This window comes from Scaptodrosophila lebanonensis, unplaced genomic scaffold (genome assembly GCF_003285725.1).
Source record: "Scaptodrosophila lebanonensis strain 11010-0011.00,11010-0021.00 unplaced genomic scaffold, SlebRS2 tig00000053-arrow-pilon, whole genome shotgun sequence".
NCBI lineage: Eukaryota > Metazoa > Arthropoda > Insecta > Diptera > Drosophilidae > Scaptodrosophila > Scaptodrosophila lebanonensis.
The window spans coordinates 1,753,233-1,772,037 of NW_022060548.1; the positions used below are offsets into that span (position 1 = coordinate 1,753,233).

Here is an 18,805-nt window from a genome sequence, read left to right on the forward strand (position 1 = left end):
AAAAATAAGTAAATACAAACAAATATTGCAATATTTATGTCGGCTACAGTGGAAATGTGTTTTCGGCGGCGTGTTTGTGCAAAAAGTGTGTTAAGTTCACAAGCCTAAAATAAAGCATTCGAAATTCCCCCACTTCCCCCAATTACGTGCTATACACTGCCACCCTAATAATAAACAAAACAACCACAAAATATAATACCAATAACAACAAGAAAGCATTTGGGTGCTCCAGCAGCGTGCGGGGCGGCATACAAAAAAAATTTAGTGGAGATCGGCGGGCGGCACTCGACAGGAAAGAGTAAACACCTTATAAGGTAAGTCTTATTTGAATATGGAGGGCACATACATATGTACATATAATACATACATACATGCATGTGGATATGTTTGTATTGAAATGTATTTATATATGCGTGTGTTTCGGCTTTTCTTACTTAGTTATATGATAGTTCACATGTTCGCCTTACGCATATTAATTATTTTTCATTCTTCCTATTTAATTTAATGCAATTCGCTTGCTCTTCTGTGCCGTATGTGTGACATTGTACTGCACATGTGGGCGCATTTTGATTAAATGTGTGTGTGTGTGTTGCCTGCTTGTCTCTTTGCCTTTCCTTTTTCACTATATTCTCAGCGAATTCGGCAATGCAAGTTTTTTGTGGTCATCTTAAGCTGTTGCTAATTTTTAAATTGGGTCAACATATGTACATACGTCGATTGGCTCCGTTTTTTTATGTACATACATATATACATATGCATGAACGTTCTCATAAATTTTGGCTGTTGTTGTTGCCGAACCAGTTTGTTGACCTTGTTTCCTGCAGTCGTCCGCAAAAATAAAAACCTCGAACCAAGTGCAATGTCTGAATATTCGCTTTTCGACAATTTGTTCTACTTTTGGTTGTGTGTGTGCGTGTTTGTGTCATTTATTGCTACAGACAATTTATTAGAAACTTCACATTTCTGAAGAAATAGCCCGCATAACAAATATGTATGTGGTCTTATTAATTAAGCAAGCTAGTAACACAAAAGAAAAATGTGTGTATATTTTTTATCACAATCTCAACACTCCTTGTTGGCACTTCCGTCACGGCGACAACAATGGAAAGTGATATCTGTCGCTATGCATGTGTGTGTGTGTGTTTTAAAAAGGTTGTTCCTATTGATTTAATTTTACTTTCATAGGCGTGTTACCGTGTATACACAATTCCTATAGGATTTGAATCGGTTTATTAATGCCTATTGGGTTCGATGGCATGTAAACAAATAAACAGCTGTTTAAAGTGATCCAAATAGTGCTGGTAAACGCCGAGTGTATGTTTTGTGCACGCCGTTCGCAATTGTTAAAACATTATTTATTTCATGCAAAATATTCCAAGATATCTCTAAACTCTTGCCCAAACATGTGGCATAAACTTATCAAATATACAAAACGCGTAGCCATAGTCGTAAAATAGAAATTTATGTAATTCTGTGTGTGTTACGAGCGTGCCTAGCTGTTTTGGTCACGCAGGAGTAGCCGGTTAAAATATGTATGTGAAATATTCATAAAACAGACATTAATTCTCATCAACGACCGCACCCCTTTCTAATGTAAGTATTAATATTTTAATATATACATGTGTGAGTGTTTATTTGTGTGGTTTTTTTTGTTGCTCTTGCAGGCACCAAATTAAAATTCGTGTTCGCAAATTATGAGAAACTTCTACGAATTGCTCAATGCGCCAGCAACGGCAACTTTTGATGAACTAAAACGAAATTATAAGAATTTAATTCTACAATGTCATCCCGATAAATTACAACAACATGGACAGAAGGAGGAACGGGTATCAACGGCACCATCAATAGCTGTAAATACGAGTGACCCAAATTTAGAAAGCAGTATCAGCAGTCTCAGCAATTTCAATGCCATCAACGAGGCCTGGAACACGCTCAAAGATCCCATAAAGCGTAAACACTATGATGCCGAATTACTGCAGTCGAAATTTCAAACGCACAGCAACATTTACGCCACCATTACGTTAAGCGACATGCGACGTGCCGAAGTTGAAATGGAAGAGGTTGAAGGGGAAGAGGAACAGCCCGAAGCTGACGCAGACAAAGAGACAGTGTCAGCGACAACTATGGGCTTTGCCTTTACGTACAATTGCCGTTGTGGCGGTCAATATGTACTCGATGAGGCTGCTGCTGGTGCTCTGGATGAGTCACCATCATCATCAGCAGCAGTCGCCACATTAAAAGCAGACGCAGACGCAAGCGACAACGACGACAAAACAGCAGACAAGCCGGCTAGTGAAGTGATTGTTGAGTGCAATGAATGCTCCTTGGTGATTATCGTTGAACGGAAAAAGTAGAAAAGAAACGCATTCAGTTCGCACCATGCTTTCAATTATCACTATAATAAGATATACAATTCTAAAAATTAGTTAATGAGCTCTCGGATTTTATGAATATTGATATTTATAAACAATGGAAATAACTTCGAAAATATTTAGTATATTTTGTGCTAAATGGGATAAAAATAATGAAATTAAATAAATGAAGCTGCAGTTGTCATCTACAACATGTAAATTGTATTTATACAAATACAACAGATTTATACAAATACAACAGATTTTCTTGAAAATTTAACGCAACTCATTTAATCTTATTATACAAATAAATTAGTTTTTAGTAATTAATAAAAATATCGCCCTCCTCTGTGCTTCTCATACGAGGCACCTAACCGCAGGCACCACCAATATTTGATTTAATCATATTTTTATTCAAAAAACTGAACATTGGCACCTAAACACCTTTATATCAGTCTAAACTGACTTTTCGTAATGAAGCTGTTACCGTATATATTGAAATCAATTTCAGAATCTAGCATTTGAAGAGGGTGGGTGGTGCCATGCCCTCCATTTAAAAGAAACCAAGGTAATAACAAATATATAAAAAAGGTCCATCATTTTGATGGAAGCTATAGATTATTATTTGGCTGGCAAGTTCAACGTCAAAAGATTTAACGGCTCAAGAACTCTCTCCTCTTGACTATTAAAGGAAACCGGAATCATTCTGTTAAGGCAGATACATTGTATTGTAATTTTGCTTTATACGGTTTCAAGATTGAAGAGCTGTAATCTAATAATCAGGTTCCTCTGACAGTTAAATGCATCACAAATATAACCGGAGTAGTTTAGCATTTCTGATTAAAACTACCTCTTTGTTTATGTGGATTCCAACAACCCTTTTCAATTGTTTACATTTTTATTTTTAAACATTCATGCATTTATACATTTTGTTCGCTGTACGCTAATATATAGGCCTGTGAACGTAATTGTTGGAAATTTCGCGCTTGGGCTTCGTTTCTAGTATTCCGGCAGTGGTTACCTCGAAAGCAGGCGCATTGTTCGCTGCATCTTAGGCGTCTGATGCAGCACGAACACCTTTTAAAGTTCGAAAGACAATCGCCATTGCAGTTACAAGTCAAGTTGTCTCTTCTCATTGAGCCCAAGTAACGATTTTGTGGGGGCAATTTGTTGCCAGCTTGATGATTGTTCTCCCGTCCCCGACATGGCAGACACACGAGGCTTCTTGGTTGTACGTTTGGAAATTGTTTTTGATTGGGGTTCTTTCTATAACAATTTCCATAAGCAGTACATTGATGAAGTAATACATTTCGGTCTGGTTTAGTAAACTGCATTGGTTGAGAAATATTAGTAATTAGGTATCAACATAAATAGCTTCATAGACTTTTAACTTACCCTTTCTTTGGGATGGAATCCTGGGTTACATGAATAACGAATTTCGCGGCGGACATCGTTTCGACGCCTCGGATCGGGACTAAACGAATTTCTACGATGATTTATGGGGCGCAAGGGCCTTCCCCTGCGATCCTCAAATGGTTTGATCCATTCAGAGTAGTTGCGTCTGACTCCTTGGGAAAGTCCATTTCTACAATGACTCCACCTTTGTCCGTTGTGGCCTTCTTCATTCACTTCGGGGTATCTTTGAAAATTGCGCCACATTCGCCGCTCCTGTGGGTTTTCGCGTTCTTCGCGTATTTGTAGTTCATTACGATAATTGCGATTTCTCATTCCGCGTACGTTCGAGCTATGGTATCTTTGAAAATTCGGACCATGCGTTTCTTGGCGTTCGCCGCGCATTTCAGGACTTACATAGCTGCTGCGTCTGTGCCAATTATTATTATCTGGGCGTAGTCGGGGTGTATTGGATTTGCGTCGAGGACTATTGTTGCGATTAAATTGCTTTTCTTCTTGTTTCTCCTGCATTTTGAGAAATGGGGGCGGCAAAATACAATCGAACACGCTTCCAAAATAGCAGCCGTCAACGCGTCCCTTTCCACGAATAACGGCGCTTTTAGGTATGTTAGAGTATATTAGTATCTTAGGATTGTTAGAAGAATGTATCGATAAATATGCCTCGACTACTTGATGGAATTAAGCGTTTCCTTCAGTGTAAATAATTACGAAATGAAATGTTAAACATTTATATTTATATATTGTGCTGCACATTAAAATTTCTTGCCTTTATAGCGATCGATGAAATATTATTTGTTATGAGTTGGTGAAATGTTTCCAAAACACCGATAGCTCGTTTTGCATCACTTTCAGTATTATATAATAAGGTTATTCTTGCAACTGATTTTTCTGACTTGCAGCACTTGCTATTTGATTGATTTTTTGAAAAGCTGTTAGCGGTTTGTAGATTGTCCCAAATCAAAACAATCTGTGAATATTTCTACAGCTTACTAGAATTTTTCAAATCAGATTTTCGTTGAAATTAGTGCTTTGGAAAATTCCAATTGATAAATGATCTCGATTGTGAAAATTGATGCACTTATTTCGACCTAAAAAATGGTTTCTACAACTAATTTTTTACGCCAAACAATTCAGTGCTTGTACCAGATTTGAAAAATTAATGAATTATAATGACTACATTTTATACCGCCATAGTAACAGTTCTGACAAATATAATACATTTTAATGTTTTTATTTAATTTATTGATATTGATTTTTTGAAAATAAATTATCGGTTAAATATTAATGAAATTTTTATATTTTAAATACAGTAATATTTATTCAAAAAAATACTCAATCAATTTGACCTTCGATTAATTAATTTTTTTATTATTCTTATAAATAGATTTAGATACAAAAGTATGTAATAATTGTATTATCGGCTGCACAATTTCACCTTCAGGAATGTTCTGAAATTCAGATCTTTATTTTAATTGTAAGCGTATTGCAATACGAGTAAGCCGATTGTGTATGTAACTTACATTTACATCCAATAACAATGCATTTCGATTTACCAGCTTAGTTTAAATTTTTTATAGTGGCTTAACTCACTTTTTTTTAATGGAACGGCAGCAGCAACAACAAACACAACTAACACTGTTCGGCAGTTAAGACAAATCAATTGATTTAAGCTACATATGCTTGCTCGCTTCTCCAACTGCCTGAAATCAAATCAAGCGCCTTATTGTTTGGCCAACACACTCAAAACGTTTATGGCTTTGCGCCTGCTTATTGGTTTCTTGAACTTTTGTTTAACGGTAACTTTTATGCAAAACTCGTTGCCAGTGCTGTCATCGTCATTGTTGTCGTCGTCATGCATATTTTATGCCCTGCCATTGTCGCCTCAGACTCAGTGACAGACAGACTCAGACACCCAACTCCAGTCCCAAAATGATGTAATTTCGATTGCAGTCGCTCGCTGCCTCGTCTGCTCTGCTTGATTTTGCTTTATTTTGTTTTGCATAAATTTCATTTCCGTTGTGCAAAATAATGATTATAAAAATGTCTTCACTTATGCCGTTGATTGCTTTGTCGTTGTCTCGTGTGAATGTTAAATCTGGATCCCACATTATATGAAAGAAAGAGTTATGTGGGTCACTTGAGCCAACGCCAGCAACAACAATTACGCGTACGCATGAAAAGTTAAATAATTTGCAGCAATTGCCAAGTAAATGCGCATATTTGAAGTGCTCCAAAACACTGGTGGGTCACATACTATAGAAAACTATAGTGGGTGATTCCGGTGCTTCTTAGACCAAATTGTACTATATAGTATACATATAAAAGAAATATGCTACTGCTAAAGCGGATCAAAATATGCCAGAGCTTAAAAACTGATTGGTCCCTTGCTTCATAAAAACTACGTTTTCTAAATTCTCCATATATTTATGTACACACATACATACATACAGGGTGCGTCATCTTTATGTCGGTGTGTAGATATTGAATGGCTTTGTCATTAGTGAACCGATTGATTTGAGTAGACCAGTGTTGAAAACCTCAGTTCAAGAAATTGTACAGAACCAAATTAAATAAAAATATCTCATACTTGAAAATCGGTTGTTTATTTTCAAAGATATTCAGTGTTTACATACCGACATAAAAGATGGCGCACCCTGTATTTATGTATATGTAGTATGTAAATGTACTATACTATATGTACTCTGATCTTTTGTGGAAATGGCGCCAGCTTGCTGGATACACTACTCCTTATGTACTCTATTTGTTCCGAAAGAATTAAAGCGCCTTAAACAAAATGAAAACGAAATAAAAAGAATATTTCGCCAGCGTCGCGCCTAAATTGTTGGCGATGTGAGAGCTTTTGGTGCGAAATTCAATAACTTGTGACCAGAACGACGGCCACATCCGCACATCCATTTCCACTTGCCACCCCCTCTCCACTCCCTTGCAGCATGCGTGCCGATCGACGATGATGTCAGCGTCTGCGAAAATACAACCGAAGCGAAATGTTAATAATCGTACACGCGTGCAGCAACCGCAACAATAACACAAACAACATCGACGATACCAAATACATTTGTTTATGATTATTGCAAAGTAATTTGTAATTACTCGGCTAATTACGGCGGCTGCGCTGTGAGAGTTTTCTGCCACCACATCCACCACTTATCATTGATTTTTCTCTCAGTTCCATTAATTCTTTGATTTATTACACTAAGAAAAATATATGATTTGCTGAAATTATGAAAAGACCGAGATTTTCCATTCATTAGAATGGTATTTAATCAAATTTTGGTTTAAAATTTAATATTTCTACGTTTTAAAAAAGAAAACACATTTATCCGCCTTGTTTCGAACCAGCTTAGAAAATTGCAATTCCGTGTAAAATGTCTCGACTTAGCCAACAATTTTTTGCGGTGCAGTCGCTTTTCATTTCAAGTGTGAATGCATCGGCCTATTAATAGTTAGCGGTCTCCAGCTTTCGTTTTCCATCGCGTAGCTGCAAGATTGTTGCCATGCAGCGGATGGATACGCAAATACTCGTACGTTTGATAGGCACTTGATGATTTTCATCGCATTAAGTACGGTTGGAGGAACAGCGTCTGGGCCGGCCGGACAAAAGGGAATGCCTATCGCCAAACATCTCTCACTTTTAATAACCTTTTGACACACTAAGATTGAAACGCTTTAGCGCATTTTTCGTCATCCATTGAGGCTTACATTTTGGTTCAGCCGGCCAGCAGTTACTGCTGCTATATGACACGCGCTACGACTTCGGATATATATACATATATAAATAGTTGTATGTATGTACATATATAATGTATATGTGTACTTTAGATACGTTGCCAACATTAAAACGATGCCAACTCGAGTCAACCACTTTCATTTCGTTTTCACTGCGCATTAAAGACACTCGAGCAGCTTTAATTGCTCAAGAAATGTGAAAAACAAAAACGGCAGAAGTAACAAATGAAAATAACAAAAACAAAAAAATATATACATACATACATATGTATGTAAGTATAGCCTATACATATAGCATAGTTAGTAGAAAGCCCAAGAAGTTTACCGCTCTCTCGACTTTAGATGCCAGCAACCATCAACCACATCAGCGGGTGTAAAATGCGTGGAAAAGTTTGTCACTTTATAGCGTTGATCGAAAACATTAACTTTGATGAATTGGAGCGTGAAAAGTGCCGTCGCATTGTCAGATATATATATATGTCTGATATGCCACAGTTTATATTGAATGCTTTTGTCAAACTCATATTTATTTTATATATATTTTTAAAAATTTTAAATCAATTGTTTAATAAATATTCATTAAACAGGCCTATGGTTAACATTAAAAACACTCTTCGTTGGTATGATGATTCAGTTCGAAAAGAAATTTCGAAGTCAGAAAACTCTCTTAATTGACATCGTCTTCTAAAACTCTTTACACATTTAAATACCCATCAAACGTTTTTGTTTGTTTTCCACAAAATTTTTTCATATGTGTATACCCTGTACCCATAGGGTAAAAAGGGTATATTAGGTTTGTGCAAATGTCCATAAAGTATATATATTCTGAAATCGATCTAGACATGTCCGTCCGTCTGTCTGGATGAACGCAAGGATCTCGGAAATTATAAAAGCTGGAATAACCAAATTTGGTATCCAGATTCTCCTAGGCCGAGAAAGGACGAGTTTATTTTATATTTTCGAATTTTCCCCCCTTTCCCCGCTACAGAATTTCGTCAATACCGTTCACATTTCAAAAGCTACATTAACAAAACTTTGTATACATAATTTTCATATAAATATCTACTTTTGTTTCATCCAAATCGGACAATTCTAAGAAAAGTTATTAGCGAAACAATTTCACTCCAGGGTACAGGGTATTTCACTATCGGGCTTGCTCGACTGTAGCGTTCCCTCTTGTTTTCTAAATAAATTTGTTAGTAAGCCTCGCTTCCTAATCTAGAATGATGGGATCGTTATTTAATATAAATCTAATTAAATATATTTTAAACATTTTAAAATGTGCCCCAATATCGTTGAAAGAAAGAGGTTGTTGGTTTGTTCCCGTTTTAAAATTAATATTTTAAATGTTTATTAGTTTTATAATTTTGCAGTTAATTTAGAAAATAATACATAGAACATGTTTGCAGCTTCAATTGAAAATTCTTGATCAATACCATTCACTTGGCCATTTACATTTTTGTATTTAGATGTAGGGAAACTTTTTAGACCCTAAAAAATTTTATTTCATAGCACTGCTATATGTATATATTATAATTTCAATAAAAACATAGTTTCCTATTCCCCCGATCTTTATGTAGTTAGCACCAAGAAGCCGCTTCCATCAAAACATATTTATAGTATTTATCAAAACATTTTTCCAAAAATATGTATGCATTCTGCACATTATACCCAATCAACAAAGCAATGTTGTGGTTTTAAATACTTTTGTGGTTAATAATAAAAAAAAACCTGTAATATGCATAAAATGCTCATTTTAAAATGCATTTTATGGTAAAACCTGATTTCTGAAGTGTACCTTGAACTTGAGGATTTGGGCTGCAAGAAACAGGGCCCTAAAGTGAATCACAGAGTCAGAGTTTTGTTTTGACACCGAGTGGCAAAAATGAAATAAAAAGAAAACAGCTGATTGAATCACCAGTCAAAGCAACAACAGCTGTGCACCAGATGAATCATAATTGGTTCAGCGAAGGGCAAGAGCATGGACACCCATTGTGTGCTATGACAGTTCTCCATGGCAGTCTATAAATACCGGTTGCACCATCTACTTATCAGTGAAACAAGCGCCGGCCATTGATCGTGAGTGATAATTGTGACGAGGCAGGCCCAAGGTTAATGAACATCTACCAGTATCTGCTTTTGTCTGCGCTTTGCGTACATCTTTCTCTCGATTTTAATTACACAAAAGTGTTGATTAATCGTTGCCTTTTTCTTTCTTTCTTCTTATTTTTTATCCATTGGAGCTTCTATCCGACTCTCCATACGACTCTGCACGCGTAGCTTTTTCGTCGCGAGTCGCTGAGTTGTAGCTGAAAGATACATTTCATGAGGCAAGCTATTTTGAAGTTCTGCGCAAAAGTTTGTTTATACATATTTCGTGTGTGTGAGTGTGTGTTTCTGTGTGTGCTGGTGGGTGAATCTCGAACTACAAGCGGAATAAATAAACAGCAACAAAAATAATTGGGGCAACAAGTAGAACAAATAAAACAGCCACAACAACAATCAGCGCAGATTATGGAAAACATTGGCATGGTACAACAATTTATACATACATACATATATATTTTGAGATACATCTACATACATACATATGTATATAGCAACAGTTTGAGAAACTGCACTTAAATGTGAAACAAATTCGGGGAAATATGTTCGTGATAAAGGGCTTTCGAGTTACATCAAACGGTTGGCTTTTAACTTCAATTCGATAGATTAATATTTTACAAACGCCTTTACTCAACAGTTTTTTTTATTTGCAAAATCATTTAGGTAAACACCAATAGTTGAGACTTTTAAAATATATGTATAATAGTTTTATATAATTATACCAAAAAGTAACTTTGTATAATTGTTTCAGTTAACACGAAGCTTTTCCAGTTTGTTGAATTTTGGCCTTAAATTTAATGTCTTTCGTTTCATTTCAAATAAATTCTTTCTAAAACAAAACAATTCAGCAAAAAGGCAACTGGGTTTCTTTTCATTCGCACAATCTCTTACGAAACAACGGACATTTTAGAATGTAAATGATTGTACTTGAATTATAATTATATACAATTTGAAAAGTAATTTACTTTCTCTGTTGTTGTTTTTTTTTTTAATAAGTCGGCAATCCTTCTAATGGAAATTCAAGAAAATGTGAATAACAGAACTGCACTATTTCTTTTGGCACTGGAAATACAAATTTTGCAACATATTTTTGTAGAAAAATATACAAATTTAATTAAAGAAGACTCAGACTAATTATAATTTATAAAGTAAATATTAGGTGCTTTCGCTCCCAAAATTCTGAAACTTTAATTCTATAATTTCAATGCCACATAATAGAATGGACATTTAAAGGCAAAACTACACATTTCTAAGCTCAGCTCTAATAAAAATGTTCTACCTAAGACCAAGGTGCTTCTTAATTTGAAAAAACTGTCTAGATATTGAAAAACTGTGAAAATTCTCTGTGAAATCCAAGTATTTTGTGTAAGTGCCATGCCTAAATCAGCATCGGAACTAAAATAATGCTATTCTCTAAAACATAACCATTCAATTTATCAAATGTACTGCCTCCTACAGCAATTTTTAGAGGTGTAGTACACTTTGTGGCGTGTGGTGCGGCGAGAAGCTTTTCTGGAGCACAAGCCACTATGTTAAGCTTGGCAATCAATTTAATTGAAATAAGCTTTCTATTCCTTTTCTAACCCTCTTATTCTCTACCTATTGGCTTTCTTTCAGCAGTTTGAGGCGTGACTTTAGCCACGCAATAGTCGTCAACCTGGCCGGAAGCAACGCCGCCAACAGTTCCATCAACACCACCAGCACCAGCACCAACACCTGTAAAAGTAACAAAAGCAACAGCAACAACAAACACAACCAGAAGACTGAGACACCGTCCATTAGAGCAGCACAGAAAATGGCCTCAACCGGGGAAATTTGGCTGCAATGGTTCTGTTGTTTCCAACAGCAAAGGTCCCCCTCACGCCGTCCGCACCAACGACTGCGTATCGATCGTTCCATGATCGGTAATCCCACAAATTTTGTGCACACGGGCCACATCGGATCGGCCGATGTAGAGCTCTCGGCGAACCGTCTGAACGCGATCTCAACGCAAATGCAGAGCAAGGGAGGCTATGAAACGAACTCGATCCACTCGCTACATGTAAGTTGGGGGCGGTGCGTCGCTACGGGGTCTTGGGGGCCGGCATCTGGATTCTGAATCATGCGCTTTTTATTGCGTGCAAATTTGCGAATCACGATTGCAACTCGAGATGTTCGAAGAGCATTTAGCACCTAAATACGAGTTGGAAGGTGGCGTTAATGTGGTTTGTTTGTTTCGCCTTTTCGCAGCAGTTTCATTTTATTTCATGTTTTTTGTGGCTTGGGTGGCTTGGATTTTTGTAGGCCAAGCAGCTATGGAGTTCAAGGTGTAGAAAACTAGTTTGCTAGTCGCTGCGACTAAGAATTCTATTCTATTTGACTTATGTCTCCATGAGTCATAATTAACGGCTCGACTGCGTGCCTAAGAACATTAACGGCCCAGTTTACATTCTAAGGGTTAGCTTTTACTTTGCTCTAGCCCTTAACCTTAGCTGCATTGCTAGTGTTGAGTGAGACTTTTAATTAAGTCAATGAAATTAAAATTCGACCAAGAAATGAAATTCCCATTTCATAAAAATTAAAAAAGCTTGTAGAACATCAAAACATTTCAAAGTTGCATAATAAGGATTGAAGAAATAGTGGACTCTTATAAAAAATAACAGTTTGAAGTGTTATTGTGAAATAAAAAGCGAAATATTTCGACTTTTGTTGTTAAAGTTCTTTTATTCGCGAGGCCTTAATTTGTAAATTTTTATTACAAATTTGAGTTATTAGCTGTAAGCTTTGGGTTATCGGCACTTTAACTTCTTAGAAATGCATTTACTATATTATTGTAGTTAACTTAAAATTCTAAAATGGTAGTCCTATTGATGATAACCCAGGATATTGTGTTGGAAAACAATATCACAATTAATTAATTAAATTTAATTAACGAGCTTCCTATTAAAATATTTGGTGGGTTTAATATGAATTCAAAGAACAGTGATATGTTGACGGCCTTATGAAGCCTTTTAACTGATCTTGTGTAAGAGCTTTTACAGTTATATTTCCAAATGTTCAGAACCAAATATCTTTCTGCTGCAACTCCTTTCTTTTGAAATAAATAAAAATGTGTTTTGTAAATAAATTCTTTAGAAAATGTCCAAGCCAAAAACGTTATTTCTAAAAAAACGAATTCATTTCCATTTTATTGTGGTAACCATATCCGGAGATGTCAACTTTATTTTTATTGACTGAGTTTTATAGGCTTTAATTATATGACAGTTATAAGACGTATAATGATCTTACATGGTCATTTCCGATTTGTTGTAGTAACGATATCCGGAGATGTTAACTTTATTTTTATTGAAGTAAGCCGAAGTCTGATTTGTATACACTTTCATTCATATCGTTGCTATGACAGTTATACAAGTTATACGCATGATCTGACATGGTTGGACTCGATGGTGTTTTCGTCAAAAAGAAGCAATGTATAATAGTGATAGCTCTATAGCTGTGGGGCCCAGGAACTGGCATATAGACGGACAACAAGTGGTCTATCATTCTTCCTTTACAATATTACCTAAAACTGTCTACAAATAGATTACTTACCTGAATTCAATAAATCCAATTTAACAAAAATATCGAAGTGGGACAAAAGTTTTCAATTGTCAAGCTGAAGCTTTTATGCGATATTAGAACTGAGAGGTTCACTGTGAACAAAATCAAAAAGATTGTAGTAACTGGCATATCCTAGGGGAAATCAATTAAACATCGCCAGCACACTAGCTTTACATATGCACATTTGCATATACATAGTACATCTGCTTGTGTACTGGCGAGCTTACTAAGCCACGATGTCGGCAGACAGACTAGACTGGCTCTGGCTCTGGTGATAACATCTGCTCGTTGCCCCACCCATGTCGCAGCTTATTATAAGAAACAATAGCTGCCTGGCCCGGCCACGGTCTGGTACATCGCTTAAACAACTTAACCAACAACAAAAACAGCTAATGCACATTTTCTTTTTCGTTTTATTGTTATTTTTTTACAGGCCTGCTGATGTTGCCCACCACCACAAGGCGTTGTTGTTGTAGCTGTGCTTTGTGTTGTTGCATTTCGTGCAATTTTTTTTTTGTAATTTTTATAAAAACATTTCTTATAATTCTTTGTTAAACGCGAGTGTTATCAGTTGTTCCAAAGGCGATGATGATGCCGGCGAAGAAGCAAATTAACAATCAGCTCCACAAAACTGTCCAGTGGAACGAAAGGTGCAGAGAAAGAGCGCTGAAGAGTGGAAGGGCAGGAGAGTGCTGCTGTAGAGGAGTTGATATTGGAAAGCACCACAGGCACGGACAATGGATTCGGAAGGGCAGGAGAGTGCTGCTGTAGAGGAGTTGATATTGGAAAGCACCACAGGCACGGACAATGGATTCAATTATGGGATTGAATAACACCAGCTATATACATACACACATATATGTATATATTTTATATGTATACTATATGAGCATGTGGTCGGTACCGATGTTGACAAAGAGATACCCAATTCTCAGTCCATATTTCCTTTGAAACTGTACTGTTGCACCTTTTGCGAGTATTATTTATATGAAAAAACTCAAAAGATTTAACAGTCGATCAAAAAATCTCTACAAACAAAATAAAACGAATCGAAATTAACTAATTTGCAAACCCAAACTCGAAATAAAATCAATTTTTTAACAAATCTTATGTACTTAAAAATTTAATAATAAGAAACCCATGCAATCATTAGATCATTTAATTGGAAACAAAACGAAATTGTAAATTATTTTTAAACTCATACCCAGTTCTAAGTACATTAATATCTATTTCATTGCATGATTGTGTTCCAGTTAAGCTTATCAGTTAGAGGAACAGAAAAGAAATGGGAAATGTTTTTAATATCACTCACCCCTCAGTTTGCCATTCGATTCCATGTGGTATGCAAAACATTTTCATACAAAAACACACACAAAGCAGAGCACAACTGCACAACAACAAACAATAGTTATAACGATAACAACAACTGTAACAGCCGTAACAATTACAAATGATATAGTCTGACAAAGTATAATGAGTAGAATGCCGTGAGTTCTGTAACAAATTGTGCAACTAGTGAACATTTTACAAATCTGATTTAGCATTTATATAGTGCAGAAAAATACAACAATAAATTGTCGCACAATCACATTTTTTACAAGACCGAAAGAAACCAACAAATAATTATCATAATCCATTAAATATTTATTTTTAATTGTATTATTGTACACGTAATTCGAATAATTGTTTATAAAGCAAAAATATTTAACATACTATACATATTTTTTATAGATTCGCTTTTTAGCATTCGTCTGAATTACGATTTTAAATAGCACACTGGTAGTGAAAAATGTTTCGAAAGCAATCTTACGAAAATTGTAGAACGCGAGTACCTATATACAAAAAAAAACCCACTAACATCTAAATTAAATACCCTTCATTATATCTTAACCCAAGAGCAGAATATGTATGGAAATTGTAGATATGTATTGAAAAGAAAATGCTTTCCAAGCAAGTAGACTAATTGTATAAACAAATTATTTAAGCAATAATTTATAAAATAAATGTAACCAAAAAAAGTAGAATAAACGGAGTTTTTCTTTGATGAAAAATTTACTTTTTGACAAAAGAAAATATCGTAAAAATATCAAGTTTTTTTAAACCACTCGATATCAAGGTTTGAATCGAGAAAGAAAGTTTTTCTATTTACAAGGTGCGTGCCAAAGAAATTAAACAAAATCGAAGAGTGTCGACCGCCGGCTAGCAAGTCCTTCAGAATGACGGTACAAGCCTTTTGAATGGTTTCGACTTTAATAAACAAGAGAGAACGTTACAGTCGAGCAAGCCCGACAGTGAAATACCCTGTACCCAGGTCAACTTCCGACACTGAGGTATATGCGCATCTAGCAGAAGCAAAAGGAAGAAGACCGAACTTGAAATTGAAAAAAATACAATAAACTCGTCCTTTCTCGGACCTAGGAGTATCTGGAAACCAACTTTGGTTATTCTAGCTTTTATAGTTTCTGAGATCCTTGCGTTCATCCAGAAGGACGGACATGTCTAGATCGATTTCTCTCGTCATGCTGATTCAGAATATATATACTTTATAGGGTCGGAGATGCTTCCTTCTGCATGTTACATACTTTGCACAAACCTAATATACCCTTTTTACCCTACGGGTACAGAGTACAAAAAGGCACTTTTCCTTGCAGTTTTACAATAATCTCGACATTTATTAGACACACTGTTTTATACAATTTTCAATGTTTCAATTACAATCAAAACAGAACTGAATCAACCATTTCGTAAATCGAAATTCTCTTAACATATCTTTATCTTAAGAAAGCTAATACATAATAGCATTTAAAATCTGGGGCTCTCGATTTGTTTCTAATTCATGTCACGTTTCTGTATTTTATGGAAATCGGGTTGAGATTTAGTCATCATTATCGCTGCCACTGCCGCTACCGGAGCCGCTGCCACTGCCACTACCGCTGCCCGACTTGCTGCTTGCCCCGCTCTTGTGGCTCGCATTATCGTCGCTTTGATCGCCGGCTGGACCGCTTTTCTCGCTGCCTGCTTCCGATTCACTGTCTGAGTCCCGTAACGCTTTCGTCGCCTTGGTTTTGTCGACTTTCTTATTGCGACGGCCCTCAAAATCGGACCCTTCATCGTCGTCAGACGAGTAAATGGTGGATGCCTTTGGCTCTGCTGCAGCACTGCCGCCTGCGCCCTTTTTGTAGCGATTTTTGATGGCACTTAAGCTGATGGCATTGTCATCATCACTGCCATCATCCTGCTGATATGATGAATTGCCGCCGCTGAGCGTTTCCCCAGCTCCTGCCTTCTTCTTCTTCACCGGCGCCTTATGCTGATTACGCATAGCCTGACGCAGCTTGGCTTCCTCCTCCTTGAGCTGCGTAGGCCGATCGGTGGTAGGATCTTTGCCTACTTGCGTTAGGATCTTAATGCCGCTCGTCTTTGTCGAACGATCAGCCAATGACATGGTCATCTTCTTGTGCGTAAATGATTCAGTGGAATGAGGTCGGAAGGTAAGCTTAGTGCGGAAGACCGATTGGCCTTGAAGACCGGTACCCTGGCGTATGAATAAGTGGTTGTGGTCGCCCAGCAGTGGCTGGCGATAGGCATCGAAGATCTCGTTACCTAGATGCAAGGACATGCTGCCATCGGACCATCGCACAAAACGAGCATTCGATTCACGAACCATATCTCCTTTATTATTCATGTACTCGCGCCAGCGAATTGTGTTGCTCACCTTGAGCTTAATGCGCTGACGACCCTCTTCGTCCATTGTTTCCTCCTCGTCAATTTCGTCCTCATAGGTTTCTGGATCGAAGGGATGGGTTACGACTGACAGAAAATTTGGCAACTTTATGAAATGCTGCTCCTTCCCCAGGTCTGCGGAGATGCGCGGAATCTCTACATCGATGCGTGTTTCGGGTAATGGTTCAGGCTCATCCTCCTTGGCGGCCTCCTGTGTTTGTTGTGGCTCCGTCGTGTCTCTATCGCGTGAACGTGACCGGCTGCGGCTGCGACTTACAGAGCGACTGCGTGAACGGGACTTAGACACGCTACGACTGCGTGAAGGCGTCGCCCTCTGGGGAGATTTTTTCCCCGTTGCATTAGCATCCGCATCATCGTCGTCACTAATATCGTCTGCATCGCCAAAAATATCAGAAGCTGCGGGTGGTTTCTTTTCCTGCAAAAAAGTTTTGAAGGTCGTATTTAGATATATATGTATTTTAAGGCATACGCACCACCTCATCTTCATCGCTGTCTGAATCGATTAGACGGGATTTTTTGGGCTTTGTCGGGGAAGTTTCATCGCTATCGCTGCCGCCACTTTTGCGTTTCTCGTTATCGGAACCACTGCCCGAAATTCGGCGTTTCTTTTTGGGCACACCAATATCACTGCCTGAGCCGGAACCGCTGCGGCTCCTCGATGTACGCCTTGAACGAGGCGTTCCCGATCTGGACCGTGAATGCGATCGGGATGTTCTACTGCCGCTCCGACTACGACTCTTTGAATTCGCGCGCTCATCGTCGATCTGCAGATTGGGCGAATTAGATCGACTTTCTTCATTACCACTACCGGCTTTGGGCGTAGCTGTTCGAGATTTGTGATTGGAACGCTTGCTCTGTGGCGTGCCACTTCGGGATCGGGAACGTTTGCTTGCAGGAGACCCAGAGTGTGCACTCTGTGCCGAGCCAGAGCGCCGACTGTGTGGTGAGCCAGAATGCCGACTCTGAGCTGACCCAGAGCGCCGACTGTGTGGAGAGCCGGAATGTCGACTCTGAGCTGAGCCTGAACGTTGGCTATGCGCGGAGCCGGAGCGTCGACTACGTGCCGAGCCCGAACGCCGACTATGCGCTGAGCCAGAGCGCCGACTATGTGCCGACCCTGAACGCTGACTATGCGCTGAGCCAGAGCGCCGACTATGTGGTGAGCCCGATCCAGACCTGGAGCCCGCAGACGAACGTGAGCCAGATCGCGACCGATCACTCTCGCTGCCTGATTTTCGGCTACGTGGCGAACTATACACAACATGAAACCAATTATAACATACTTCACTTAGGTAAAATTATTGCAATGCCTACCCTGGCGCGCTGCCTCGTGGAGTGATGCTTCGACTGCGACTGCCACTATGACTGGAATCGGAAACAGAGCCTAGAAGAAAGCCTCCTTTAGGCACACCTATGATTATACATATATTAATAAAAAAATCTTACCGCTGTCATCATCCGAGTTTTTGTCATCCATTTTGTTGTATAATTTATAATTTCACGCCGGCAAATTGCAAATACGGAGCTGGCAGGACTGCAACTAAGCATAAAATTATGTGCAATAAACTGCTAATAATTCTACCGAATTGCAGTTAGCATATTAGTATAACGACAGTAGTAGAACTCAAACGAATGGGTTTTCTACGTTGGCAAAATAAGCATTAAGAATCAACTATGGAAAATGCTCTTTGCAATTTATGCTGCCACCACGCTTTAAACCGATTATTTGCGAGCATCTGGCAACGTCCATCTACTATCTTATCGGTACTACTTTTAGGTAAATTTTTTCGAGTACGCTTTCGATAGATGCATTAACATCACAACATCGACCGTATCGGCATCGATGCTAAATTTAACATCTCTAC

At 37.9% G+C, this 18,805-nt stretch overlaps 3 protein-coding genes across 9 annotated transcripts; 2 read left to right on the forward strand and 1 right to left on the reverse strand.

Annotated features, from left to right (window-relative positions):
- The first annotated feature begins 190 nt into the window (after positions 1 to 190).
- LOC115623449 (CDC42 small effector protein homolog) lies at positions 191 to 14,301 on the forward strand. Of its 5 annotated transcripts, none has more exons than XM_030517803.1 (3): positions 191 to 314; positions 11,235 to 11,658; positions 13,630 to 14,301. In XM_030517803.1, the coding sequence occupies exons 2-3, from the start codon at positions 11,413 to 11,415 to the stop codon at positions 13,636 to 13,638; spliced, it is 255 nt and encodes an 84-aa protein (XP_030373663.1). In that variant the 5' UTR covers positions 191 to 314; positions 11,235 to 11,412; the 3' UTR covers positions 13,639 to 14,301. The 5 variants fall into 5 exon arrangements, with proteins under 5 accessions (XP_030373663.1, XP_030373665.1, XP_030373662.1 ...); XM_030517805.1 differs by having other exon boundaries at positions 203 to 314; positions 11,238 to 11,658; XM_030517802.1 differs by lacking the exon at positions 191 to 314 and adding an exon at positions 10,908 to 10,982 and having other exon boundaries at positions 11,238 to 11,658.
- LOC115623447 (DPH4 homolog) lies at positions 235 to 2,509 on the forward strand. 2 transcript variants are annotated; one of them, XM_030517798.1, is made up of 2 exons: positions 235 to 314; positions 1,665 to 2,509. In XM_030517798.1, exon 2 carries the CDS (start codon positions 1,695 to 1,697, stop codon positions 2,352 to 2,354), a length of 660 nt encoding a protein of 219 aa, XP_030373658.1. In that variant the 5' UTR covers positions 235 to 314; positions 1,665 to 1,694; the 3' UTR covers positions 2,355 to 2,509. The 2 variants fall into 2 exon arrangements, with proteins under 2 accessions (XP_030373658.1, XP_030373657.1); XM_030517797.1 differs by lacking the exon at positions 235 to 314 and adding an exon at positions 1,427 to 1,593.
- Positions 14,302 to 15,874: 1,573 nt separating the features above from the next.
- Positions 15,875 to 18,605, reverse strand: LOC115623518 (another transcription unit protein). Of its 2 annotated transcripts, none has more exons than XM_030517900.1 (4): positions 18,387 to 18,605; positions 18,255 to 18,324; positions 17,417 to 18,191; positions 15,875 to 17,355 (listed from the first exon to the last, which is right to left on the reverse strand). In XM_030517900.1, the coding sequence occupies exons 1-4, from the start codon at positions 18,415 to 18,417 to the stop codon at positions 16,072 to 16,074; spliced, it is 2,160 nt and encodes a 719-aa protein (XP_030373760.1). In that variant the 5' UTR covers positions 18,418 to 18,605; the 3' UTR covers positions 15,875 to 16,071. The 2 variants fall into 2 exon arrangements, with proteins under 2 accessions (XP_030373760.1, XP_030373759.1); XM_030517899.1 differs by having other exon boundaries at positions 17,414 to 18,191.
- Between the last annotated feature and the right edge of the window lie 200 nt (positions 18,606 to 18,805).